The sequence below is a fragment of the Rhinolophus sinicus genome, chromosome 18 (assembly GCF_057876585.1).
Source record: "Rhinolophus sinicus isolate RSI-liver-muscle chromosome 18, RSI-T2T, whole genome shotgun sequence".
Taxonomy (NCBI): Eukaryota; Metazoa; Chordata; class Mammalia; order Chiroptera; family Rhinolophidae; genus Rhinolophus; species Rhinolophus sinicus.
The window spans coordinates 111,662,131-111,689,759 of record NC_142518.1 but is presented as its reverse complement, the minus strand read 5'-3'; the positions used below and the strand labels follow the sequence as shown (position 1 = coordinate 111,689,759).

Sequence of the window (27,629 nt, the reverse complement as noted above, 5' to 3'; positions counted from 1 at the left end):
TGGGCGGGGCGCCTGCGGGGTGGAGACGGGCCCTGCCGCACCGCCTCCGCCGCCCCGCAGGCCCCGAGCCCTTGCACTCCAGCCACTGTCCGACCCCTAGTCTCTGCGTCCCGGCGTCTCTGCGTCCCGGCACCGACAAGATGACGCTCAAGGCGAGCGAGAGCGAGAGTGGGGGCAGTATGCGTACGGCGCTCTCCGACCTCTACCTGGAGCACTTGCTGCAGAAGCGCAGCCGGCCGGAGGTGAGCGGGCCCCGTGGGTCCCCAGATCGCGGGGTGCGTGGCCAGGACTCGGGTCCAGGTGGCGCCGCCCGCTGCAGGACCTCCCCTGGCTGCGGCCTTGTCTCCGGGGGTCCTGTCCCCTGGAGTCCTTTCCCCGGGGTGAAGGCCGAGGCGGCCAGCAGGGTGTGTGGACTTTGAGGGGCGGTGGGTGGTTGCCCCCAGCAGCCCTTTTAGGTGGGAATCCGGAGAGGCCGAGGCCTGGTCAGAGTGCTTATTAAGGTTAAGGAAACTTCTTCGTGGACGGAAATCAGGGTAGCAGAAAGACTTGAAGGAGCAGATCCAAGAGTAGGTCTGCTTCGTGGGTGTAGAAATGCTTGTGTTTGGTCAGCAGAAAAGGTTGTAAAAGCCAACTGTCCCTCTGAAGTGCTCACTCACTGTCCCTCTGCATATAGGTAGGCAGAACCCCTTGTGCTAGTGTGCAAATGCAGTAGCCCTTGTGTATTTGTGGGTAGACAAGGAATGCAGGGATTTCAGAGGTAATTCTGCCCTCCTGATTCCTGTGATGGGCTGGAAAGACCTGTTAACCTCTGTCCTCAAAGATGCCACAGAGAAGGTTGGGTGTTTTCTTCTTATCTCTCATAGTTCTGGGTGTGGGTTGGACCCAGCAAGGTAAGGCTGTTGCTCAGGGTCTCAGGCAGGGGCACAGCCACCAGAAGGCTCACTTAGTACCTCACTGTCTGGAGGCTGAGACTGGCTCTGAGTTGGAGCTGTCAGCCACAGACCAGCAGCCCCTCCATGTGGCCTAGCCTTCCTCACAGCATGGTGGCCAGGTACCAATGACTGTCCACAGAGAGAAGGATGTGGGGAGAGAGAGCTAGGCAGATGACCCAGCCTCAGAAGTCACAGCGTCACTCTCTTTCCTAGACTGCAAGATCTTCCAGGGCACGCCTATTTCACATTCACTGTTTTTATTTTAAATGCCTTATGAATGACTCCTCAGAAAGGTTTGCTGAATTAATAAATGACTGAGAGGAGGACATTAAAGATTTAGCATAACCTTCTGCCTTCACAGGTGAGGAAACTTAAGATCCCCGAGGCAAAGCAAACTGTAGAGCTGCAGACTCTGGGCTGGGTGGCATTATCTCAAGGAAAACACATAAACATGAGAACTGAGGCTGGATTTTGTATCTGCAGACTCCAAACTCAGTGTACTCTCTGCTTTGCCACATCACCACTCCTTTACACCGCCCTCAGTGCCGTGTTCACACCTGTCTATCGTTTCAAATCGGGATTGCAATAGTCTAGGATTAAACGATCTGTGGCATGAACAGGTGGGGAATTTTTTTCTGCCCTATGACCAGCTCACTTGGCTGAGCCTTAGTTTTTTTCAAAATAATCTCTATTAAATTTACTTTTGGCAGATTTATTGAGGTATCATTAACATACATGTAATTCACGAATTAAATTGTGCAGTTCGATGAGATTTGACAAATGCATCCAGTCATGATATAGAATATTTACATCACTCCAGAAAGTTCCCTCTTGGTACTTTACAGTCAGTCCCCCAGCCCTGGAAATCTGGAAACCACACTGCAAATGGATCTTCTTTCTGATACTATCCTTTTGCCTTTTCGAGACTGTCTTGTAAATGGAATCCTATTATGTGCCGTGTTTTTTCTAGCTGGCTTCTTCCAGTTGGCATAGGCTCAGTCCCACCTATAACTCCATGACCAGACCTTGTGTAAACCTTACGGGCAGGTTAAGACATTGTCTGCCTTTTTGAAAGAGGCCCTATCACTCCAGGAGTTAGGTTGTGGGTGCACCGTCTAAATAAATAGCAGTTTCTGTGAGGCTGTGAGTTTATCCTAAAATACTGGGTGCAGTGTACGGGTTAGCCCGTTTGTTTTGGTGTTATTAAAGGACTTGAAGAAGCTGAAATAAGAAAACTTACTAAATTCCTGAATGAAATAGTATCCAGACCAGCCAAGGTGTGGACATCGGAGGGAGAATCTCCACCTGGTGACTGGTGTCTTGACCCCACGAACCTGCTGATTTTTATTTCCTCAGATTCACCTTCCCTTTGGGGCTCTTACCGTCTTTGCTGCCAACACTAGGCTCTGCCTCTCACTCGCTGTGTGGCCTTGGGCAAGTTGCTGAAGCTCTCTGTGCCTTAGGTGTCTCTTTGTAAAATGGACCTGCTAGGAGGGTTGTGGTGATGTTTACCCAAAGTAACGCTTGTCAAGCACCTCAGATCTCACTGGGACATTGAACCACATGGGGACATCCAACATCTCTCTAAGAGCTGCCTGTCCAGTAACAGTCAACATGTCTCCCTATCCTGGCAAGAAGCAAGAAAACCTGTGAGGAAGTTGTTGGCTGTAATGGAATTCATAAAATTATGTTGCTGCAGGCTTCATTTAAAGGGATTGCTTTCTGTAAAAGTTCTAAAGACTCAAAACCCAAAGTTTCTCTTTTGACTGTACTCCACATGTGATATTAAAATAGTATGTCAGTCAATCATTTTGCAATAGGTTTGAGCTGTAGCCTGTTTCCTGTGTTTAAGTACAGTTCCTTCCTTGGAGAAACTGATTTCCTAAGCTCTCTCTGGCCTTATTCTGTACAGTAGTAGCCATTAGTGCACATAAAATTGGTTCTAAAATTCTTAATGCTACTTTTCAGTCTTATTTTGAAGCAGTACTTTTCCACAACCTGAAGCAGCAGGTCGAGAATCCCTGAAAATTCACTCGGCCCTATCTCACATCAAAAAATGACCTAACAAATAAGTCAGGCCCCAGGCGAGTTTCCACTAAGACCGGTCTGTTGATTCCTAGGCCCTGGGATGCAGCATTACTCCACACTGGTCATCATTCGTTCTGGGCTACTGTGCACAGGTCTGGTGCCGAGGCTAAGACATAACTAAGTGAGGACTCAGGCCAGCGTAGGGTACTGGGAAGCTGTTGGAACCTGTGTCTTTTCACAAAAAGGATAATGGAAAATAAAGTGTGATTTTTCAAATTATTTAGTCCTCCCCCCACTTTCCCAGTACAGGGTATGGTCTCGGCCAGTGTGGCTCGATCAGTGCTCTTCCCTTCCAGGAACTTTGTGACCCCCTTTTTAAATTAAAGGACTTGGTATACCTTGCAGATAAGAATCTGGTGTCTTTGTGACCACTTGTAGGCTAAGTAGATTAGAATTTTATCATGTAAATACTAGTCAATATTTTCAATTAGAGAAGATAACCTTTTCTAACGCATTTGTTCTCTAACACTGAATTAGCTATTCCAGGTCCAGATCAATTCCCCTTAAATCAGGGTTTTTCTGACCTTGGCAGTTTGAATCTGGTAATTCCTGGTTGGGAAAAGTAATACCCACAGCCATCCCCAGTTGTGACCATCAAAAATGTCTTGAGACATTGCTAAATGTACCCTGGGGCAAGGGAGACAAGTCAGTTGACATTTCATTGATTCAGAGATTGTCCCCAGGCAGTGAATGGCTCAAACCTTTCAATGTTGCTTTAAAAAAGGAGGACTCTAAGTGTGGAGTGTAGAAAAGCAAGAGCTGGGGGCGTGGGGAAGTGACTGAGGGGTGGGGAACAGGAAGGTAAGCTGGGAGTTAGGGAACCAGAATACAACTTTCGCAGTGTGGAATTTTCTTTTCCATTCTTCACTTTTTTTCTTTTTTCTTCATATAAAGATATACGTGAGCAAACTACATATATATGTTTTTGCTCAAAAGCCACCTTTCCTTTCCTGCGAGGCCTTTTCTGGACACTGTTTAAAATTGCAGCCTCCCCCCCCACCCCATGTCTGCCTCATTTTCCTCCATAGCACACATCATCATCTCTGAATATTCCGTCTATAACACACGGATTGAGTGCTCACTGGGACGCCCACTTAGGGAGGACAGTGTGTGTCTCTTAGTCGCTGCTGTACCCCCAAGCACCTGCATACATCTTCCTGAGATGAGGACCAGTCCTCTCAGGGGTTCCAGCTCCTGTGGGGCTCAACTTGCCCAAGCCATGTGGAGGAACAACCCTCCTGACACTTGGCCTCCAGTGACAGATGATGGTAGCAGAGAGTGCCCTGCGATTCCTGTAGGGATGAACTTCCATTAATACCCTGTGTGCTGTGCCTGCGTTCTCTCCTTGAACCCTCACAAACTCTGAAATCCATGCCCTTGATTTAAGTCCTGGAGTTGGAGACTTGCTAGCTTTTTAACTTTGGACAACTTGCTAAACCGCTTCACACAAAATGGAAATGAGGATTTCACGAATGGTGTTCTGTACACAGTCCGGGTGCTGGTTTAATGGCGGTCTCTGGCTTTGCAGGCCTGTGCTTCTTTTTGTGTGGAGCTACTTGGGTTTCCTGTTTTCCTTCAGTGGAAGGAGAAGCCTTTGCCTGTGTACATAGTACACTGTCTAGATAACGTGCATTGGAAAAGGATCTTTAGAGACCTGGCCTTTGGATCGATGTATGTTCTCCAACGGATTTACTGCCTGCGAAACAATGCGCCTAGTTAATGTATAATTTTAAGACAGAACTTGCCAGAAAGTCCTGGCTCTCAGGCCTTCCTCTCCCCTCAACTCTTTTCCCCAGCTCTTGTCGTTTGGGGTTAAATGGCGCTCATCCCTTTCATCTCTTTCTAAGACTGCCTTGGAGGACTCTTGGTTTTCTCATAGTGTCTCTTGTTTTTTCCCCCCAAAAGTGGAACAAAATCCAGGGGGGCAAAGAGTGGGGTATTTGCATGCTCCTCGGCCCGGGCTGTAGCAGGCTGGCAGCAGTTGCAGGGCAGTTCCTGGGCTCTGCTATCTTTGGTGATCACTCACTTTCTTGGTGTGGGCCTTCTCCTACGTCTCTTTGCCACCGTGCAGCTGGCAAAGAGCCTAACAGTAGGCTGAGCTATGTTTCTTCTTTCCTATGTTCTGTCACTCATTTGTAATCCGATTGTTTGGATGAGAAAACCAGCTTTAACTGCCCCTGCTTTATTCACCCCCACCCCCACCCCCACCCCTCAAGCTTGTTTTTCATCTCTTTTTTAATCCCAACTTCCTCTGAGCAACTACCTCTGCCCTTTGAACCCCTTGCAGATGTTTCCTCCAGAGGGGGTTTCAGAGTCTCAGGCTTGCCACTCCAGCAGTTTGTAGGAATAAAAGCCTAGAAGTTGCAGAGCAAAGGCCTGCCCTGGACTTGTGGGTGGGTGTTTCCTCCCCAGTGTCTCCTGAATCTGGGCAGTCACCTTTAGTCAGAGCCACCCCCGCTTGCCTTGTCACTGGTGGGGGGTAGGCCTACCATAGCCCTGGGGCTTCCCATGTCCACTGGAGATGAGGATAGGGGTTTTAAAGTTGTGAAGTGAACACTGCAAAATGGAACCTAGTACCTTTGACCTTTAGTGTTTGTTCAACATTGCTCATGTCACTTCCCAGTCACATGACTGAAGAATGAGCAGCATATGCATCGGTAGTCATCCATGTCATCAGTGAACGCTGAGCGAGCTCCTGGTAGAGTCAGGCACTGTTCTAGGTCCCTGGGTCCGTGAGTGAAGACAGCAGACGAAGAGCTCCACCTGTGTGGGACTGACATTCCAGAATAAGAAAATAAACAAGTAACACATGCAGAGCACATTGGGACACATTACCAGCTATGTACAGACGACACATTAGAGGAGATCAGGGAGTCAGGACAGGGGCTTGGTATGTAGCCCCAGGAATGGTTGAACAGGTGGGACAGACTGCGGTTGAAATTGTCAACCTGGACTAGTTAGTTATCCTGAGTCAAAGGTAAATCCCTTTCTCCCCAGCTCAGCCTGTGCCAGTTGCACAGCGGGCCCACTAGGGTGCGAGTTCATCCGGCAGAACTTGTGTCTGAATCCCGATTCTTCTGTCTGTGTCTGCACCTCCCCCTGAAGGAAGAGCAGACGTCCCTTTGGTCTGTCCCCAGGACTTCCTGTCTTCTTCTCGTCATTCCCCTGCAGTTGCCGTCCTCCTCACCATTCAGAAAGCTTCTGTGACGCTCCATTTGCTAGTTCTGAAGAAAACTGACCACCTTGGTCTGTGTCCCTTGAGCACTTACAGTCTAAGGCAGTCTTAAACTTGATGGAGTATATCTTTCCTATTTATCATTTCTGTTGGATACATGAATGAATGAAGGATTTCTCCTCATAGTAATGAGCCGCTGAAGGGCAGAGACCGTGACTGAACTATGTCAAGCTCTCTTGCACTTAATGTACTCTCGGACCCACAGATTGAGTTAAATGATCGCCTTTCCTCTGTGTGTGTGGGGACATATATACACACAGACATCAAGTGTAGACGTACGTCTGCGTAGCTCTGCTCCTAAATTTCTGTAGTGAGGAGATACAAGGGGCCAGCTGAAGGAGCATGCTGTAAGGTGAGGTCAAGGAGAAGCTGGCCCTTCCTTGCCGAGGGAAGTGTCACTGAAGACAACCCGGGGGTGAGGGCTAAGTAAGCTGGGTAGAGGATGTCTCAGGCAGACAGGGTGGCTCCGGGACAAATTCACGATGGAGAAGATTGTGTTTTGCTTTTGGAAGCCTTACTTTTGTGAGTTGGTTCTTTAGTGTCCACACTGGAGGCTTCCGTTTACCTTAGTCATCACTTGTAACTTCTGGGTGAGGATGATAGTGAGTCTTAGTCATTGCAGGGGCAAGGACTTGATGAATAAGCACTTTTGAAAAACCAACCTTTGGGATAGCAACTCTTGAACTTTTCTGACTGGAATGTGTTCTGCCTTGGGTAAGCTTTGCTGAGTCCTTACTTTAAAGGCTGATGTGTTAAAATCAATCTTTGTGATAAAGCTGAATCAGAAGTTTATCTGCCTCTTCCAGGTACACTATCATGTAGGCTTCTCCCCCTTTCAAAGGTCATTTTGTATTCTGTGGACTAAGACTTTCTAATCTGTCATTATTTACAACATTATACGGGGATCCATCAAGTCTGAAAACACATGCCAATCATCGCAAATGGCTTACTGGTGGTGGTACATTACAGCACACGATAAAGTAATATGATCCATTTTCCAGACCTTATGGGCCACCTGTATACTGCTATAGTTACCAACACACACCTTGGTCTATGTCCCTTGAGCACTTACAATCTGATAACAGACTGTAATACAGACTGTATACAGCAGTTGCTGATAAACCCAGAAAATGAATTTCCGAGTTTGGTTTTCAGCTTTCTCAGCCCTGCAGTTACTGTTGATAAGAGATTCATAAGCCAGGGTCAAGGAAAGTCCTGAGTTTTATTGCATGCTTTGCATTAGAAATGTGAGATTTGAGCTCATCATATTTTTGCAGCAATTATTCAATCAGTGCTCCTTGAATTCCTCATTCTGTATACTTGATCTGTCATATATGTACATGGCAAAAACATGCAAACAGTACCAATGATTAATTTAAGAAAAGGAATTCTAAAAAAAAAAGAAAAGAAAAAAAGAAAAGGAATTCTTCCTTCCCACTCGATGCTGCTTTTACTCTGTTTTTAATTGATGATAAAATATATTATATTATTATATTATTAGTTTCAGGTACCTCTGTTGTTGTTGTTTTTTATTGCACTTAGAGAGATATTTGGTCCCCTGCCCTTTAGATGAATCTGTGGCTGTAGCAACCTAGCTTTGAAGAGTTTTAACCCCATGGTCCCAGGTCACCATGGGCAGTGCTTTGAGGATCTGTTTGGTCACTGTGTATCATGGCTTCTTACTTCTCCATTCCAGAATAGGAATGGGAAACTCAATGGATCATATTATTTCAATCTCATAGTCTGAAAACTGATCCTGTATACTGCATATTTCTCAAGTATCTGCTGCCTGTACTCATTCTTTGACACCAAGCTCTTTTAGTTATAGTTCTATGGTTGCAAACAAGTGTTTGCCAGCCATTCTTCTAGTTATTTCATGCAATAAGTTCAACTCTGTCTACTAGGAGCTCAGTAGCAGTACAGTCTCAAATCATGGAACTGACATTTATATGCTGTGTCAGTGTATTTCTATGTCATTTTATCATATGTAGATATACGTAACCACCACCACAATCAAAGAACTATTTCATTACCACAAAGACCTCCCTGGTGCTACCCCTCTATTGTCACATCTCTCCTCATTCCCACCATCCCTAACCCTTGGCAACCACTAACCTGTTCTCCATCTCTATAATTTTGTCATCACAAGAATGTTATAGAAATGGAATGATATATAGTATGCAACCTTTTGAGATTGGCTTTTGTCACTCATCAGAATGCCTTTTAGATCCATCCCAGCTTGTTGTGTGTATTAATAGTTTGTTCCATTTTATCGCTGAGAAGTGTTCCAGGGTATGGATGGACCATAGTCTGTTGAACTGCTCACCTATGTTGTAGGTCATTCTGGTTGTTTCCAGGCTTTGGTATTATGAATAAAGCTGTTATGAACTTTCATGTACAGGTTTTGTGTGAACATTTCTTAAGAGTGCCCAGCTCCCTTCCCAAATGGCTGGACCATTTTACATTCCCACCAGCACTGGATGAGATTCAGTTTCTTTGCATCCTTACCAGCATTTAGTGTTGTCACTGTTTTTTAACCTTAGCCATTCTGATAGGTGTATCATGGTATCTCATTATGGCTTTAATTTGCATTTCTCTCTGATGGGTAATGATATTGGACATCTTTTCATATCCTCATTTGCCATCTTTCCTTGCATATCCCTTTAGTGAAATATCTGTTCATGTCTTTTGCTCATTTTCTGATTAGATTGTTTTTATTATTGACTATTCAACATTCTTTATATATTCTAGATACTAGTCTTTTGTTGGATGTGGATTTGTTCATGTTTTTTGTTGGTCCATAGCTTGTCTCTTGATAACCTTCATACATGCTTTCACAGAGCAAACGTTTTTAGTTTTTAAGAGTTCTAAGTTATCAATTTTTCCCTTTATGGATCCTGCTTTTGGTGTTAGGCATAAGAATCCTTTGTCTAGCCCTAAATCTTGACAGTTGTCTCCTTTTTTTTTTCTTTTTTTTTTTCCTTTTTTTTTTGGTAAAAAGTTTTAAAGTTTTCCATTTTACGTTTAAGCCCATGATCCATTTTATAAAGTGTGCGGTTTAGGTTAGTGTTTCTCTTTTTGCCTGTGGATTTCTGATTGCTCCAGCACCATTTGTTGCAAAGCCTACCCTTCCTCCATTGAATTGCTTCTTCTCCACCTTTGTCAAAATCAACTGGGCATGTCTGTGTGGCTCTATTTCTGGGTTCTTCATTGTGTTCCACTAATCTGTGTGTCTATGCCATGCAGTCTTGATTACTTGTAACTTTTTAAATCTTGAAACTGTGTACACTGAATCCTTCTATTGTTTTAGCTATTCAAGAGCCTGTGCCTTTCCAACCCATACATGATTTTTTAGGTCATTCAGAGGTGCTTTTAGTGTAACCTATATGGATCAGGTGAGGGAAGCTGCTTGTGTATGAGGAAAAGAACATCTCAGGTGTGATACAATCAGGAGTCAACACTTGGCTCCTGCACCAGGAAGCACTAGGGGATGACCTGGACAATGGCGCGCCCTTCTGCAGCGGCAGCCATTCCTCAACCCCACCCAGCAGCTTTTTCCTACTTGTTGCTTAGCCCAGTTCTCCCGGATCTTGTTTGGGATGGCAAGATACCCAACTCAGTTCTTTTGTCAGCCCCTTTTGCAGCCTGGGAGCATCACGTTCTGCAGTTCTGTCCGATAGGACATGAACAGGTGTCCACTGGAGAAGTTCTGGGACAGATGCCACTGTCCTGGCCCCTTTTCCTTCTTCCTGCCCGGAAAGTGGAGCTGAAGGCTGGGTCGGCAGCTTTTCAGGAGATGTTCTCATCCCAAGCCCCATTTCTTTCTTTGTCTGTACGGGGACTTCGGAGCCCCAGACTATTGAGAACTGTGACACAGTTCTCCCCGCCCGTTCCTCCTCTGTGCACATTCCAGGCTCTGCTCCCTGAACTCTGCTTGATCGATGACCATTCCCCCATCTGCTTTCCATCTTTGAGAAAGTTACTGAAATCTCTCATCCCTGATGACTTCCTCATGTGTTCTTTTTGTGTGTGTTTCTATAATATTTCCTTCTCCCCTTTGCTCTCATTTAAACAGGGTCTGGGGTGCACACAGGCACTTCGGCTGCCAACTTGAACCCGAATCACAATCACTTACGAACAGTTTATCTTTCCAGACTAGAGAACATTGTACTTTGTAGAGCTTTTAGGAATAATAGATTTTCATTCGCCTGTATCGAAATTAGTTGAAACCGAAAGGATGCATGAAATTTTGAATGCTGAACTTTTTCTTTAGCAGTGTTTTTCCAAATTCTCAATGTATGTCAGTACCCCCCTACAGATAGATTTGTAAGTGAAGTACCGAGAGGTGAAGGAGTTTGCCCAGAGTTACCCAGCTGTTAGTTTAAACAGTCAGGACTCAAACCTGAACAGATTGTATGTATTGCTGCTAAAAGGTATGCCTACGATTTATAACCTGTGCTGTCTTTTTTCATTGACTGATTTCTTTTATTAAAGCAATACATGCACACAGTAAATAATTTGAAAGATTTAAGTGGCTACACGGTGAGTACAACTCCCTTCTCACCCCATCCGATAGTCACCCAATTCTCCTTCCTAGAAGCAACCACTGTTGTCTGTCTCCTTCCAGAGATAGCTTATGCATTTACAAGCAAATATGAATATATTCATTTCTCACTGTTTATGCTGATGATAGCATACCTTTCCTCACTGTGGTTTTTTTTCCTCTTAACAATATATTTTCTTGGTTAACCTCAGAACCTCCTTTTCATTGCTACATAGTGTCTGTGTGTCGGGACCCATAAGATGCAGTATGAAATATATTATTGGGTCATCCCCTGCGGAGAACCTTGAAGTTATGTGGAGTTGTGTGTTTCCAGGTATCACAAGTCAGATTGCTAAACACAACCCTATGTTAGACATTTCTGTTTTAATAGCAATGCCATATGACTCGGTGTCATGTGAGTCTAGTTGCTACACAAAGCAGTTTCTCTTTCCTGGTACTTCCCCCATTTGAGGCCACTCAATAGCTAACACGACTTCAGATGTCACCATCTTATCAGAGTTTCTGCTGACCTCTTAGAAAGGATGAAGCAAATTAAAATATCTTAAGAGACATATGTCTTTCCACAAGCCTCTACCGTCCTTGTCTCTGATCTTCCAGTTCCTTTTCTAGGCCCTAGGGTAGGTCATTGGGCACTTTTCAGGAATGAATGAATGAGTAGATCTAGATAGATAGATGATACATAGAGAGATAGATAGATAGACAGACAGATAAATACCCATTTCTCCTTCCCCACAAAGTGGATGCCAAGGTGCACCACCCACAGCCCCACCATCTTTGAGAGACACCCCTGGGTATGGCTGGCATGCAGCTGCCATCCATGTTCAGCTTGTACTCCAATACCGAATTGACCCTTCCATCAACCAAGTTCCTCCTCCTCCATATTGTTTTTTATTTTATATTTTATCTGGGGTGGGGGACACTTTTAGAGGTTTCCACTTGGCCTTCCCACTGTGATAGCGCTTACCCTAAGACCTGGGCTACTTCAACATTGACAGATTAGAAAGACAAGGAAGAACCAGCTAAGGAGACTGAGAAGGAGCATTTCAAGGAGAAAAGAGTGACCACCTGCGAGATGCATAACCTCAGTCCAATCATGAGAAAACACTGGACAAACACAAATTGAGAGACAGTCTACAAAACAGTATCCCTGTCCTCTTCAAAAATGTCAGGGTCATGAAAGACTGAGGAACTTTTCCAAATTCAGGGAGACCAAAGAGATGTACAAACTGAGTGCAGTGCGTGATCCTGGATTGGATCCTGGTGTGAGAAAAGAAAATATGAGGGTAAGGGGGGTGGGGGGTGAGAGATGAGGGTAAGAGGGATCAAATATATGGTGATGGAAATAGAACTGACTCTGGGTGGTGAACAAACAATGGGATTTATAGATGATGTAATACAGAATTGTACACCTGAAATCTGTGTAATTTTACTAACAATTGTCACCCCAATAAATTTAAAAAATAAAATAAATAAATAAAGGGAAAACAAAGTGTGGAGATTTTTTAAAAAATAAAAAAGTATAAACATTTAAAAGAGAGAGAGAAAAAAAAGAAATTGCCAAACTCTTTTCCACAGTGGCTGCACCATTTAGCATTCCCACTGGTAGTGTATGAGAGATCCAACACTTGGTATCACCTATCTTTTTCATTTTAGCCTTCCTAGTGAGGGTGTAGTGGTCTCCTGTTGTGGTTTTAATTTGTATTTCCCTGATTACAGCGATATTGAGACTTTTTACAAGTGCCTATCTGCTATTCAAGTGTCGTCTTTGGTGAAGAGTCTGTTCACATCTTTTGCCCATCTTTTCATTGTTTGTCATCTTGTTACCGAGTTTGTAAGAGTTCCTTTTATGTTCTGGACACAAGTCTTTTGTCAGATGGGAATACTCCAAGTTTGTACTGTCAGCCTCTGCCACGCCTTTCTCATTTCTTAAGTGTCTTTTGGTGAGACATTTTTAGTTTTGCTGAAGTCAATTGTTTGTTTTTATGATTATTGTTCTCTGTATCTACTAAACCTTTGCCTACCTCAGTGAAGTTTTTAAATGAACAGATATTCTTAATTTTAAAATATTTGTCTCTTTAGTTTTCATTTTATAGTTAGGCTCTTGTTGTATGTAAGACGTGTTTTCCCACTCCAATGTTATGAAGGTATGCTGTTTTCTTCTCAAAGCTTGGTTGTTTTACCTTTCACGTTTGGAGCTATAATCCCTCTGGAATTGGGACTTGTATATAAAATGACGTGGGATTCACACTTATTTTTCCCACATGCTTATCTGATTGATCCAGCACCATTCATTACAAAGACTACGCTTTCGCCGCTGCACTGCAGTGTCACCTTTTTCATCAGCCAGCTGACCACGTATGTGTGCGTCTGCTTTTGCACTTTGTAGTCTGCTACACTGGCCTTTTAAGAAAGAGGTCTTGCTATCTAGTAGTGTAAGTTGTCCAGCTTTGCTGTCATCAAGATTGGGGGGAAGGGATCACAGTGGAGACGTCCTCTTGCATTGGTGGGAGGGGTGTGATGATCTCACCTAGATGTAGCCATTTGGTTTGGGTTGGTATTATGGTTATCACAGGCCAAGGGCTGGCCTGACGTGCCTAATCCTCCAGATAGAACTCCTTTATGGTCTAAGAGCTGATTTGTGAGAGTCTGATGCTAACCTGAATCACATTTACTGCTGTGTGACCCGGAGCATCCAGAAAGAAAGAGGGAAGAGAGCCACTGAGTCGCATGCTCCCCAGTGCTCCTGTCCCTGCACAAGCACTCATTGTTTGGAATGGGAAAGGCCGTTGTCATCTGCACTCACTTTTCCCCTTTATTGATGCATTCCTAGTGCAGTTGTCCCCTCTGCCTCCTCCCATTATGAATGACTTCCACTCTGGATCTTTGCTGTGGAGTGTGTGCATGTGTGTGTGTGTGGGCACCATATACGTACCCAGCCCCTTACCAGAAACCCCTGGGGCCCAATGTGCATTAGAAATCAGACTTTTTTGAATTGTATTATATTTTCTGTGATTCCCCCAGCAGGGTCCAGGCCAGCACCCTGTAAACCAAACACATTAATATTTCTGCAGCAAACTGTATAAACATGTCTAATAAGTTGGCTAAATAAAGCTTCCAAACAGCTTCACATCAATTCAAATGAGATTGGATGCCAAACCTATGAAAAAAACTTGTGTTTCAAAACCTTTGGATTTTACCATTGTAGTTACAGACTGTGATGGTGGGACTTTGCTGTTCATTTCATACATTGCTCTTTTGTTTTGACCTGATAGGCCATGTCGCACCAGTTGAATGCCATGACCGAGGACATGTATACCAATGGGTCTGCTGCCCCAGGTAGCCCTACCCAGGCTAAGGGGCAGGAGGTGCGGAAGGTGCGACTCATACAGTTCGAGAAGGTCACAGAGGAGCCCATGGTAATTCTTTGTCATATTTTCACCCACTGCCTACTCTCAACCCCATAAGTCACTGGGCTACAAGAGGAAACTCAGAAGGCAACTTTCCTATGGTCTCTCTGTCTCCATCTCTAGCTCCTCCTTCATGCCCATTCTAGTTGAGGACCACCCCAGGTATAGATGGAAAATATTTCACCTGAGAAACTGCCTTCAATTGTCTTAAAGATAACCTCAGAAAGAACCTAAAATAAAGCTGACTGAACCATTGTCTTCATTTCAGGGAATCACTCTGAAGCTGAATGAGAAGCAGTCCTGTACGGTGGCAAGAATTCTTCATGGTGGCATGATTCATAGACAAGGTACTCTGTGGGGCCCTAGTTTGTGTTTCATTCACCTCAGTGGTGTGGGACGTGAAGCTTATAATCTTCAAAACTAGCAGCATTTGGGCGTGTGTGCCGAGAGATTGTTTGTGGCTTAATAACTGTGTCTTTAGAATAATCATGTGATAAGATCTTCATAGGAATTGCCCAGGGTCACCATCTCTCCCTCTGAGCATTTCTTATACACCTGTTTATATATACTGGTATTTTTCCAGTTAGTTAATATTTGAGCAATTACTGTATGCAACCCATTGCATTAGAGTTTGAATACATATTGGTGAAGAAAACAGACTGTCTCTACCTCCTGGAGCTAACAGTTAATTTGAGAAATTAGACATTAAACATTTCCTACCCCATTCGTTCTTACCGTTTTATGTTGAGTTTTGTATTTAGGGTGGCACAAATATTGGTGAGCACTCTTCACATAGAATCTAAATGTTGATTAACTTTACTATTAGGTTAGCATTTTGGGGTCTTAGCTAAACAACAAAGAAACATCAAACTTGCTGGTGAATGAGGAGTACTGCGTTCTTTGCATTGCTCTGTTATTCTTTTTAGTATGTTCAGGTGTATCATAGCCTCCTGGGATCTGTAGCTACTCCAATTCCAGGGAACTTTGAGGACGAGGTGCTTTTATTCTGCTATTGGAATACTGAGGTCAGGAAGGATGAGATAGTCTTAAAGTGTCAAGCGCTTACCTCGATACATCCCTCAAAGAAATCAAAAGAACATGCATGGTTGAATGTATTCAGTCCTGAGCATTTTACACGCAGTCATTTGTATAATATTCTCTAGATCGTGGTTTCTTTTCTGTGGTATCTTGAGTTACATTGGCAGCTCTTGTTTGAATGTTTATTCTTCTGTGGACTGATTTTTCATCTCATGGTAGGCTCCCTTCACGTCGGGGATGAGATCCTAGAAATCAATGGCACAAACGTGACTAACCACTCAGTAGATCAGCTGCAGAAGGCGATGGTGGGTATTTGCTATGCCACTGTCTTCCTGAAGTGTGGATCCACATTGGCGTCAGCGTACCTCATTTTTCTGTCAAAGTATTTGTATCTCGTGGGGGAGACTATCACCATTACTATTCTTTATTCTGTGCAAGAAATGAGTGTTCTCTGCTTTTGTTCAGTAAACTTCTAAAACAAGGCAAATAACCCACAGCATCTGTCTAGAAGGAACATTGGACTGGGCGTCAGAAGGCCTTGGTTTTTAATGGCAGCTCTGAATCCCCGCCTTACTTTATTCTAGCCCTGGGATTTTGAGCAAGACAATGAACTTCTCTAAGTCATCCGTGAAGTGAAGATAACAATCCCTATCCTATGTCACAGATTTGTCATCAAGAGCACATAAGATATTAGAATGAGAAGTTGAGTGTGCTGTTTAGATTCAATTGGTATTTGTTGAGCACCTACTATGTGCCAGGCATTGTGCTTGGTGTTTGTGTTGGCTCTCATATTTGCCCCTCCAGATTCTTCACCATCCTTCTCCACCCCTACACACACTAGAGCTTGTTCCTGTAACCAAAGCATTAAAAACCCCATCTGGTGGTTAGGTGTCATTGGCCACCGCCAGCAGGAGCCACACATTAGGCACTGGGGAGTGAGGTGCTAGGGTACCTGCCAGGGAATGAACCAGATAACAGCAACTTGCGGGGGGAAGTGTCATTTGAACCAAAGTGTCGTTTTTCACTTGAGACAGAGATGAGGAAACTGAACCTTGGATAGTTTTGAAACTTGCTCATGGTCACATGACTGGAATTAGCTTTAATCAAAACTCCTTGCTTACACTTCTGCTTGTGACCAAGTTGAAGAAAGGGGACCATATTTCCCCTGTCTCTTGAAATGACAGAAATCCTAAATGTCCATTCACCTAACGACAGTTTCAAAAATAATAATTCAAGCAAAAACTGGTAGAACTACAAGAAGAAAACTACAAATCCATGATTATAGTCCAATATTTCAATAACTTTCTTTTAATAGTCGACCGACCAAAGAGCCAGCAAATTAGTGAGAATACAGAAGATGCAAACAACACTGTAAACCTACTTGACCTAATATACAGAGCACTCAGAACACACATTGTTCTCAAGTGCACAAGGAGCATTCTCCAGGATTGATCATAAAACACACCTCAGCAGATTTAAAGGATTCAAATCGTACAAAGTGTGTTGTCCAACCACAATGAAATTAAATTAGAAATCCAAAACAGAAAGATATTTGGAAATCCCTAAATATTGTAAATTAAATAACACACGTCTAAAGCCCACAGGCCACAGAAGAGAAATCACAAGGGAAATTAGAAAATACCTTGAAGTGAATAAAGATGAGAACACAGTGTATCAGAGTTTGTGGAATGCCACTAAAGCAGTGCCGAAGTTGAAGTTTAGAGCACAAAATGCCTATATTAGAAAACAAGAAAGGTCTCAATTGATGGCCTCAGCTTCCACCTTAAGAAACTAGAAAAAGGGCACATTAACACAATAAGGGATAAAAACTATATGCTCATCTCAATAGATGCAGAAAAGGCATTTGACAAAATTCAACATCCTTTTATGATAAAAACTCAACACAATAGGTATAGAAGGAACATATCTAAACATAATAAAGGCCACATATGAGAAACACACAGCTACTCAATGGTGAAAAGCTGGAAGCTAAGATCAGGAACAAGACAGTAGAATTGCTATCTTTTGGAAAAGTGATTTGAGGCTAGCTATTAAAATGTGCTTACCCTTTGATTCTGCATTTCCACCATGGTATTCTATAAAAACCAAAATGCAAATATGTAAGCACATATGTTCAAGCATGTCTATTGCAGCAGATTGTAGTGAGAAAAAAAATAACTGGCACCAATCATAATGCCCAGTGATCAGGAAGATGGCTGAATAAAGTCTGATACAGCCATAGTGTGGAATGCTGCATAGCCATTAAAAAGAATGAATGACATCTTCATGCATGGATCCAGAAGCACATCCATGAAGTAAAGCAAGTTATAGTGTAATATATATGTAAAATCCCATTTTTGTTTAAAACAACAAAAATGCATACATATGAATATGTATATATGTGTAAATGTTTTATTGGTGTAGAGAAAGATGTGGATATATGTGGGCTAGGGTTCATTTTAGGTACTTCTAGGTAGTTTTCGTGGTCGAGTGTGGGGAGGAGGGGAAATCCTTAGATTTTTCTTCATTATTCTTTGTAAGACCTCCGTGTTGTTACACTGGTTTATGGGTCACATGACACTTGTATTGATGGAGGGAATTGTCCTACAGATTTTCAAAGTGTACAGTAAAGATGGCTCCTGGGGAAGAAAAACACATGGGACTTTTGAGGGGGGAAAATTCGTTTATGAAATTCCAAATCATCCAAGTTATTTTTCCTTAAAATTTTATTTCCCCTGTGTTTTTTTTTCAACAGAAAGAAACCAAAGGAATTATCTCATTAAAAGTAATTCCCAACCAGCAAAATCGCCTCCCTGCACTACAGGTAGGTAGCGCCATTTTCTCTGCGGTGATAATAGCAGAATTCAGGCCCAGTGTTGAGATTTGATTGAAGTGATGTGATTCAGACTTTTAAGTTCTAAATATCTCACAGATGTAACCGCTGGCTGCTCTCTAAACTAAGCTAACATCCATTACAAACAGGCAGGCCTTCTTTCTGACGACTAGCATGGTTGGCACCTTGCTGACTATTTGTAATGCATGTGAAAGGAAAAGGTAATCTCCTTATTCTGTAATGCCAGAGGAAAATGGGCAAAGAGAACAAGAGAGCATTCACAGGAGGAAAAAAGCAAATGGCTTTGAACATGTGAAAAAACATCCAATTTTACCAGTCATCAAAGAGAGAAATAGCTTGGATAGGGCCTTCGCAGATGAATGTAGAAGGAGTTGTTTTTGTTTTTAAATAACTGAAGCTTCTATTGCAGATTACTAAAATAACAAGTTCAGGGTCTTTAATAGATATATGAGTGTTCATATTTTCAATTTCTTGTTCTGTCACTTTTGGTACATTGTGTTTTTCAAGGGATTTGTCAAATGATGTGAAATTATTCATGACATCTTCTTATAACCTTTTAAACATCTCTTGGATCTCTGATCTCTACTGGGAAATTGTATCTTTTCTATTTTCTTAATCAGCCTTGCTAGGGTGTTCTTAATATCATGAATCTTCAAAGAAGCAATTTTGCCTTTGTGGATCCTGTCAATTCTATTTTCTGTTTCACTTGTTTCTGCTCTTTGTTCTTTCTTTCTTTGGGTTGGATTTGCACCCCTAATCTTCCTACCTGAGGTAACCAGTATGGAATTCTGATAGTTTCTTCTAGTGTTTTTTCTATGTATAGGTAAATAGTTTTTTTAAATGTCAAGTATACTAAATACTGTTTTTTTGTTTAATTATATTCTCATTTAATGTTATATCAGCAGCATTTTGCAAGAGCATTAAATATTATTCTACAAACTGATTTTTATGGGTACATTGTCATGTATTCAATAGATGACCATAACTTAACTAAATTCCCCATTCTTGGAAAATTAGGTCATTTCCATAGTTCACTCTTAAATAACGCTGTGGTGAACATACTTATCCATACATTGTAACTGACAACTTTGCATAGAAGTGGACTGTGGGATCAAGGGGTATCAGCTCAGACCAGTAAACAAACATGTTGACCCAGAAAGGCATTTCATACCTTGTTGGAGGGTTCAGCTCTGACCCCTCCACAGACACAACAGTAACTAGTTCCTGTCACTCCAGCTCCCCCTCCATTCTTGCCTCCGTGTCATTCATTCAATCCTGACCCTACTTATTTACAGCAGAACTTTCTACTTCAGTGTGTCGATGCTGGTGTTTCTCTTGAAGCTGCCACTGCAGGTCCCCTTGCCTTCTTTTCCAGATGTTCATGAGAGCACAATTTGACTATGATCCCAAAAAGGACAATCTGATTCCCTGCAAGGAGGCGGGACTGAAGTTTGTCACTGGGGATGTTATCCAGATCATCAACAAGGATGACAGTAACTGGTGGCAAGGGCGGGTGGAAGGCTCCTCCAAGGAGTCAGCAGGACTGATCCCTTCTCCTGAGCTGCAGGAATGGTGAGCCAATTTTGTACAGGTGGGGTTTGCAGATGGAATGCACCTATGCCGCCACAAATAATGCTTTAACTTCAAAACTCTGTCATCTTGTGTGTGGTGTCTGTTTCTTGACCAGGCCAGCTTCCTTGGCATAATGGATGTGGTGAGGGGGTCGGGGGTGGACAACAGTGAGTTGATAAGCCTCGCTGGCAGGCCTTTACAGGAAAGGAGACCTGAATAGCTCTTCATTCATCTGTGAGCCTCTGTTTCCTCAAATGCTTTCCCTATGGTTACTTGTTTTGAGTGGCAGTGCTGAGAAGGTATCTTCTGAGTCCCGCAGAAAATAGTCAGATTTTTAATATGTGTCCTTTATGCAAATTCCCAGTAGATATAAAATGAGGTGAGAATCCACATTTATTGTTCCCATCTGCTTATCTGATTGATCCAGCACCATTTATTATGAAGACCATGCTTTTCCCATTGCACTGCAGCATCACCTTTTTCATAAACAAGCTCAGACAGGTGGGTGCCAGGCCCAAAGCCCTCTGCCAGCTGCCATCCAGACTAATGCAGGGATGGCTTCCCAGGGCTCACCCACCTCCCTCATGTTCTTATGTGGGTGTTCAAACACCTGGCAGTGGAAATGTGTCCAGGAAGCGAACCCCACTGCATCCTCCCATAGAAGCAGCCTGACCATTCCAGCTGGGCTTTTTCTACCTCTCTCTTTGCAGAGCCCTCAGCTCTAGGCACCCCAAATCCAAGCGCAATACCAAGAATACTATGTACACATTGGCTCACATGATTTGTCTTCCATTCTGGTCTATAAACCCTGCTCATCACAGACCCAGAGCTGTCTACACACGAGAGAAGCTGAGAGAAGGGGAGTGGGAGATGGAGGAGTGCAGGGTAAAGACAGAGAAGAAGAGAGAGAGAGACAGAGAGACAGAGAGGTTGAATGGGTGCTGACACAAACAGAGAGTGAGAGGCTTAGAAAGAGCGGGGTGTGAGAGAGATTGAAGAGGAGCAAGGATAGGTTATGAGAAAGAGACACACACAGGGCGAGTAAGGGGGAGGGAGACAGAGACACATACAGACACTGAAAAGAAAGAGAGGCTGAGAGACACACAGAAAGTGAGGGGCTGAAGGAGAGTGGGGGAGAAGATAAGAGTGAATGGGGACAGTGTTAGAGACACACAGAATGAGTGGCTGGCAGAGGGTGAGAGAGAGGAGAGGCGTGAAGGACAACACGAGGATTTTTGGTAATTACAAAGGGACGGAGGCAGAGCAGTCTGGAAGTTTAGTGTAGAAGGGAAAGAGGGTCACCGAGCCCTGTCACAGCACAGATGAACGTCCCTGGAGTTTTTACACCGAGGGTCCGCTGACATTCTTGGTCGTCTTTTCTTACCAGGCGAGTGGCAAGTGTGGCTCAGTCTGCTCCGAGCGCAGCCCCGAGCTGCAGTCCCTTCGGAAAGAAGAAGAAATACAAAGACAAGTACCTTGCCAAGCACAGCGCAAGTAAGCTTCCTGGGCCTCCTGTCTGCGGGCTCCTGGCAGCGAAGGGGAGATGGCGTGGGGCACAGTGGGACGTACGTTATGCAGAAAGCATGCTGTTCAGGTTTTCTTTTATTGCATCCATCCTCCCAAGCTCACTGCGATGAGTGAGACAATGCCAGTACATGGAAAGGAAGGCTAGTGGTCTGCTCACACCTGCTCATCATCCTCACCCCTCGGGTAACCAACTGAACAGCCTTCCAGAACTTTCAGTGTATCACTGCCAACGGCATTACCAGCTGGAAGGTCTGAGCAACCCCAGAGAGTGGCATGTTTTCCTGAGAACTAATTCCAGCTTTGTTTTTTACCTACTGTAGTTGCAAATACAAGACACTAAAATTATGAACGGGTTTTCAAGCATGTTGTGGATAACAAGTGAATAATAATCTACCATTTATTAAATGCCTCTGTCCTGCTAGGAGCATTCTAGATAAAGATAGGAGCAGGAGAAAATCACAGAACCCGAAATCACCCCCGCGTGATTTCTCCCCAGCTCTGGAAATGAACATTGCTTGCTTTTCTGTGTCTCTAGTTTTTGACCAACTGGATGTCGTTTCCTATGAGGAAGTTGTTCGGCTCCCTGCGTTCAAGAGGAAGACCCTGGTGCTGATCGGTATCTTCTCATTGCCCCGTGTTGCTTTGCTAGTTCGAGTACATTGGTGTCCTTATTCTCCTGCCTGTTGTATATCGCTGTTCTTCCAAAAAAGAAAAGACTGGCAAACAAGAAGTAAAGTCTCAGATACTCCATGTAGAGCAGATATGAGGAATTTTCTGAGTTCTCACAAACACACCATCTGGGTTCACCTTAAAAGGGAAACTGAACCTAGCCAGTTTTTCAGCAACTAGTTCTTTTAGGTTGGGTTTGGTGTTGGCCCGTCCTCAAGTGGGTTTGGTTCTTTGTTCATCTGGTTGGCAGGAAGTGCGTTCCAGTCCTATGCTTGTTTTGTTTGTTTGTTTCTTTGTTTGTTTAAGTGCCTGTGTTAGAGTGCTTTGTTAGCAACCTGCGGGGCCCTGAGAAGTCTTCTGTGCCCATTAGTCATGCACACGAGCCCTGGCCTTGAAATGAAATAAGTCCTTGGCTCCGGTGGGTGGCTCACATCCCTGTCTTTAAAGTCAAAATATTAATTGATTAGAAGGTCTGTATTAGGGTTCTGGTCAAATTTCCAGTTAAAACACTGGCTTGAGTTCAGTTCTATTCATTTTGGAGAGCTCAGTCAAGCAAATATCCTTAGAACATGGGCAAAACCCCTTGTGTGCTAGCTGGCTCCTCTGTGGCATTAACACTTATGTTCTGAGTCCTGACCTTTTGCCCTTAGAAAGAGCCTCCTCCCCCAATGGGACGCAGGCCCGAAGCCCCAAATCCTCCTGCGTTTAAAGGAATGCTTGCACCTGTCCCCAGTCCAGAAGCTGTGCCAACTCACTTTGACCTGTTGGTGATTTGGGGCTCTGAGAGATGAAAACCCATATCCTATCCCTACTCCCATCCCTTTGTCTTTGAGGAAAGAAATGGAAGCCTTCATTAAAATCATAGCAACATGGATTCTCTCTTCTCTAACTAAGCCTTTCTTCTCTCCTTCTGCAGGAGCCAGTGGGGTGGGTCGCAGCCACATTAAAAATACCCTGCTCAGCCAGGATCCGGAGAAGTTCGCGTACCCTGCCCCGTGTGAGTAGCTCTGGGGGCCTGGGAGGGCAGGTGGGACCACCAGTCTCCATCCGAGATACCATAGTGGCCTTTTAGGGGTGGTTATTTGATTTTAAATGTTTGATTATAAAAACAAAACACAATTTAGAAAAGATACACATTTGTACCCATAATCGCTCCAGCTAACAATGTAATTGTGTTGTTTTCCTATTCTTTTCTGTGCTGTTTATGTACATAACAGAGGCAGTAGTAAACATTTTTATCCTGCTTTCAAAATTAGTGAGTAATATGTTATTAAAAACATTACTTTTTAAACTTTATATTATAAATATTTGCTCAGGTGCCTCAATCACTCTGAGAACTCTTCTAGTCCACTGAGTGGCTACGCTGTAATTTCCTCAGTTATCCACTATTGTTCGACGTCTAGGCTACCTCTGATTTCTCATGAAATGTGTTCTCATGAAAATGTGTTCATGAAATCAGAGCAGCACTCAGGAGAGGCACAAACAATCTCAGCAGCAGTCCCAGGTAGGGGGAGAATCGGGTCAGTGGTCAGGTGGGGCATTTCCATTCCCATATCACTTCTGGCGTCTATTCCCAGGAAGAGATTCTACAAATCAAAGCAGGAAAGCAGATTCAAAACCTGATATTAGTATTTTTTTATTCCTTCTCCATTTTGCCTTTAGGGACATTGTGACACACTGAGGACAGAAAGCAAATGACCCTGGGTTGAGGAGTGAATGGGGAAATCTAGAAGTAGAAATACCAGTACAGACTTGTCATTCAATAAGTTTGAACGAGAAGGGAGTTAGAGAAAGGGTGGCGGGTGACAATAACATCACAACGAGGAGATGTTTTATAAGATGGAAAGTGAGATGCACGTGTGGCTGTGGATTGACAATGCGGATGGATATTGGGCGGTCCACTGCGGACGGGCGGGGAGGATTGGGTTTCAAGCTACAATATCTGGGGCATATTTTACTTAGAGGCCAGTTTATATGAGTAATAGTAAGTGTTGTGACGTAAGGACATTCCAACATTTAACAATATGAGTTTAAATGAAACCAAAGTACTCTTCTTTCCAAACTATAAAAAGAAAACCTTAGCTATACTTCCAAGAAATCCTGACCACTGCCTATAGATGTGTTTTAAAAGTATGTCCAGCTGTCATTTCTCCATTTTTCAGCTTCAGTATTCCTGGGGTTGGTGGTTTTTCCTAACATGTGACTTCATGTTAGGGAAGATGATGATAGGACTTTTCTGTGTTGGGCTTTGCCTCTTGAAGGGTAAACATGTTCTGGGAGGATGGGGAGTTTCCTGATGGGCATCGTCGCCTATCATCAGCCCTTAGGGATCCCGTGGGAGAAAACCCTCTGTCAAATTCTCAGTGCCAAAGACAGGTCGGGTTTCAGTTCAGACACCACAGTCCATGGCGAGGACCCTGACTTGGTCAGCAGTTTGGGTTCTTGTGCACAGATACAACACGGCAGCCCAAGAAGAATGAGGAAGACGGGAAGGAGTACCACTTCATCTCCACGGAGGAGATGACCAGGGGCATCTCTGCCAACGAGTTCCTGGAGTTTGGCAGCTACCAGGGCAACATGTTTGGCACCAAATTTGAAACAGTGCACCAGATTCATCAGCAGGACAAGATTGCCATCCTTGACATCGAGCCCCAGGTGGGTGGGCACAGAAAGGCGGGAGTGGATGGGGAAGGGGGAGCTGAAGAGTGAAGCTCATAGGAATCTTTGCAGAGCTCAAATTTGCTTCATATACTTTCAATGGGGTCTTCTGCAAGAACAGTAGTACTGGAAGCCACGGAAATAGTACTGGGCTCGGTGAAGCCCAGAGATGCTTATAGAGGAATGCATCATGACAGCTGTTTTTTAATCTTTTCTTCCTCCCTCCCCTTCCTCTTTTCCTAGACCCTGAAGATTGTTCGGACAGCAGAACTTTCACCTTTCATTGTGTTCATCGCACCTACTGACCAGGGCACTCAGGTGGGAAGGAGGCAGATGTGCAGGGTGGGGGGCGTTCTCTCTCTGGGCTTGCCCAGCGTGGGACATCAGTCCAGATCACTAGCCAGAGTGTTTCAGCTTGGGACCAAATCACCCGTGATTCTCCTAGCTACAACTTTCCTTCCTGCAAGGCCAAGAAGCCAAAGGGCATATGCACGTTCTATTCACTCAGCAGTTATTAAACCACTAGCTAGGCCAATAACCATGCTAGGCAATGGGGACGCAGCCATTGTTCCAGAAGTGCTCAGGGTCCAGTGGCAGAGATGGACACTTGGGTAAATCTTGACAATGGTGCAACATGGGCTCAAGTGGGGCAAGCAGGGACAACTGTGAAGGAGATGGCACTAAAACCATCCTGGGGTGTGGTGTGGCTGTGGGGAGATAGGGAGAGGAGAGGAAGGAGGCCAGAAATATACTGAAAAGCCTCTCCTGCTGCCCACTCCCCAGTTTCTACCCTGCACACACTTTGCTGCACCCTCCTTTTTTACTGAACACAATAGAGATCTTTCCGTATCCGTATTGAGCTTCTTCTTTTTCAGTAGCTGCGTGCTCTCCCATTGCGTGCACCATGTTTCCCCAAAAATAAGACCTAGCTGGACAATTAGCTATGATGCATCTTTTGAAGCAAAAAATAATATAAGACCCGGTCTTATTTTACTATAGTATTTTTTTAAAAAATATATATATATAATTTTTTGCTCCAAAAAGATGCATTAGAGCTAATTGTCCAGCTAGGTCATACTTTTGGGGAAACATGGTATGTAGCTTCATTATTTAGTATCACTATTCCCTTCTTTATGGCTATTTGGGTAGTTTTAAACCTTGAACTATTATAAATAATACTGCAACCAATGCCCCTGTACATATGGCATTTCACATGTGCAAATATGTCAGAAAAACTGCAGGCAGGATGGCCAGGTCCAAGTATGCATGCTTTGGGAATTGGGAATTGTGACAGAGATTACCTGGGAGAGTGCTTGCTTCCCTGTGCCAGCATGTTATCCAAACTTCCATTTCTGGCCAATGGAATAGAGGGGAAAATGAAATCTCATTGTACTTTCATCTTACACTATAAGTGGTTGAGTATCTTGTTAGACTCTTAAGGGCCACTTGTATCGCCTTTTCTGTTAACACCTGGTCATATCCTTAGCTTATTGTTTTATTGGGTTATTGGCATTTTTCTTGTTGATTTCTAGGAACTCTTGTTAGGGTAATTAGCCCTTTATGATATCAGTTCCAAATATTTGTTTTCCAGTTTGGCATATCTTTTGGTGTTTATTGCTACGGAAACATTTTGACTTGTATGGAGTAAAATAATCAGTCTTTTCATGGCCACTTGGTTTGGGTCCTAGAAAGAGGCCTGGGGTTGTACATTGCCGTTATCGTTGTCCTGGGATTGCAGCTCTGATAGTTGCTGAAATTGCTTTCCATGTTCAAAGGCAAGAACTGGGAGATGCTGGTGAAGTCCATGCCATCTCAACATAGCTACTGGTCTTCCAGAGAGCTCTGATTATTTATAATCAAGGTTAGTTTGAGATCCTCTGGGAATTGGTGTTCTTCCATGTCCGACTCTTAACATTTTCCAGCAAGGTCTTCAGGGTATGAGTGTTTAAGCAGGTGACTGGGAGCCAGGCAATGGTCACAATAGTCAACACCCACTTAAAAGCTGTCACTGGCCTCTCCAGCTTCATCAGTGGCTATTTCTCTCTTTGCAGACGGAAGCCCTTCAGCAGCTGCAGAAGGACTCAGAGGCCATCCGCAGCCAGTATGCACATTACTTCGACCTCTCACTGGTCAATAATGGCGTTGATGAAACCCTTCAGAAATTGCAAGACGCCTTTGACCAAGCATGCAGTTCTCCACAGTGGGTGCCTGTCTCCTGGGTTTACTAAGCTTGCAGAATACGGGGAACTACTGTACGCCCCTCTTGTGTCTGGAACTCCATTCCCCTTGCTTTGAGACAAACAGGGTCACTCCAGCTAGTTTTGTCAGCTTTCAGCTCTATGCAACTATCCTAATTAGGCCAGTGGGTGTCAGTCTTGTTCAAGTTTCTGAAGGGCTGGTCTCTGGTTTTCCTGATACCCAGGGCCTCGCTGATAAGGATTTCAAAAGGATATGTGGAAATTGAGGGCCAGAAGTACTATCCAAATACTAATAATCAACGATGGCACACATGGGGAGGAAAAGCAATGGACCCTGTCCTTCGAAAGCCTCAGCTCCTTCTTTAATCACACTGGGCATTTCATTTATCTTTACTTTGAAAAAAGCACTTTGAACTGGAACTTTCTAAAATGCCAAAATGAAACAGCTGTGCTATAGGATGTGCTCTAGGAAAACGTTCAAAAGCAATAAACAATGTTGCTGTTAAAATGCCAATAACCTTGTAAATCTCTGGATTTCCACCTGTTCCACAAGCCTCTGGAAAGGGAAATATCACCCGCTTTATTTCAGCTCCTGGAGGACGGCATCCACACCAGATGGTTCCCTCAAACCAGTGACAATCTTAAGGGTCTAGAATAACCCAACCTCTCTTGTACGGGGCGGGGGGGGGATCCGTGTGCTAGGTGGGGCACAATTTGGTGTCAGTCACTTCTTTTAGCTTTCTTTATTCTCAAGACAGTTTTCAGAGCACCCATGACTGGCTGTTCAGGCTGTTCAGATTAAACGAGTCTTTCACATTAGCCCCCAAGAGCTAAAATGCAGCTGCTAGGATTACAAACACCTGTACCCTCAGGGGGAAAAAACCCAA

General features: G+C 43.8%; 1 protein-coding gene across 1 annotated transcript; it reads left to right on the top strand.

The window, feature by feature from the left end:
- On the top strand, window positions 1-27,259 carry MPP1 (MAGUK p55 scaffold protein 1). The gene is made up of 12 exons (XM_019716089.3): window positions 1-242; window positions 14,092-14,235; window positions 14,495-14,573; window positions 15,484-15,569; window positions 18,020-18,088; window positions 19,494-19,690; window positions 21,078-21,184; window positions 21,753-21,833; window positions 22,803-22,883; window positions 24,339-24,541; window positions 24,788-24,862; window positions 26,596-27,259. Exons 1-12 carry the CDS (start codon window positions 141-143, stop codon window positions 26,770-26,772), a joined length of 1,401 nt encoding a protein of 466 aa, XP_019571648.1. The 5' UTR covers window positions 1-140; the 3' UTR covers window positions 26,773-27,259.
- Window positions 27,260-27,629: the final 370 nt, after the last annotated feature.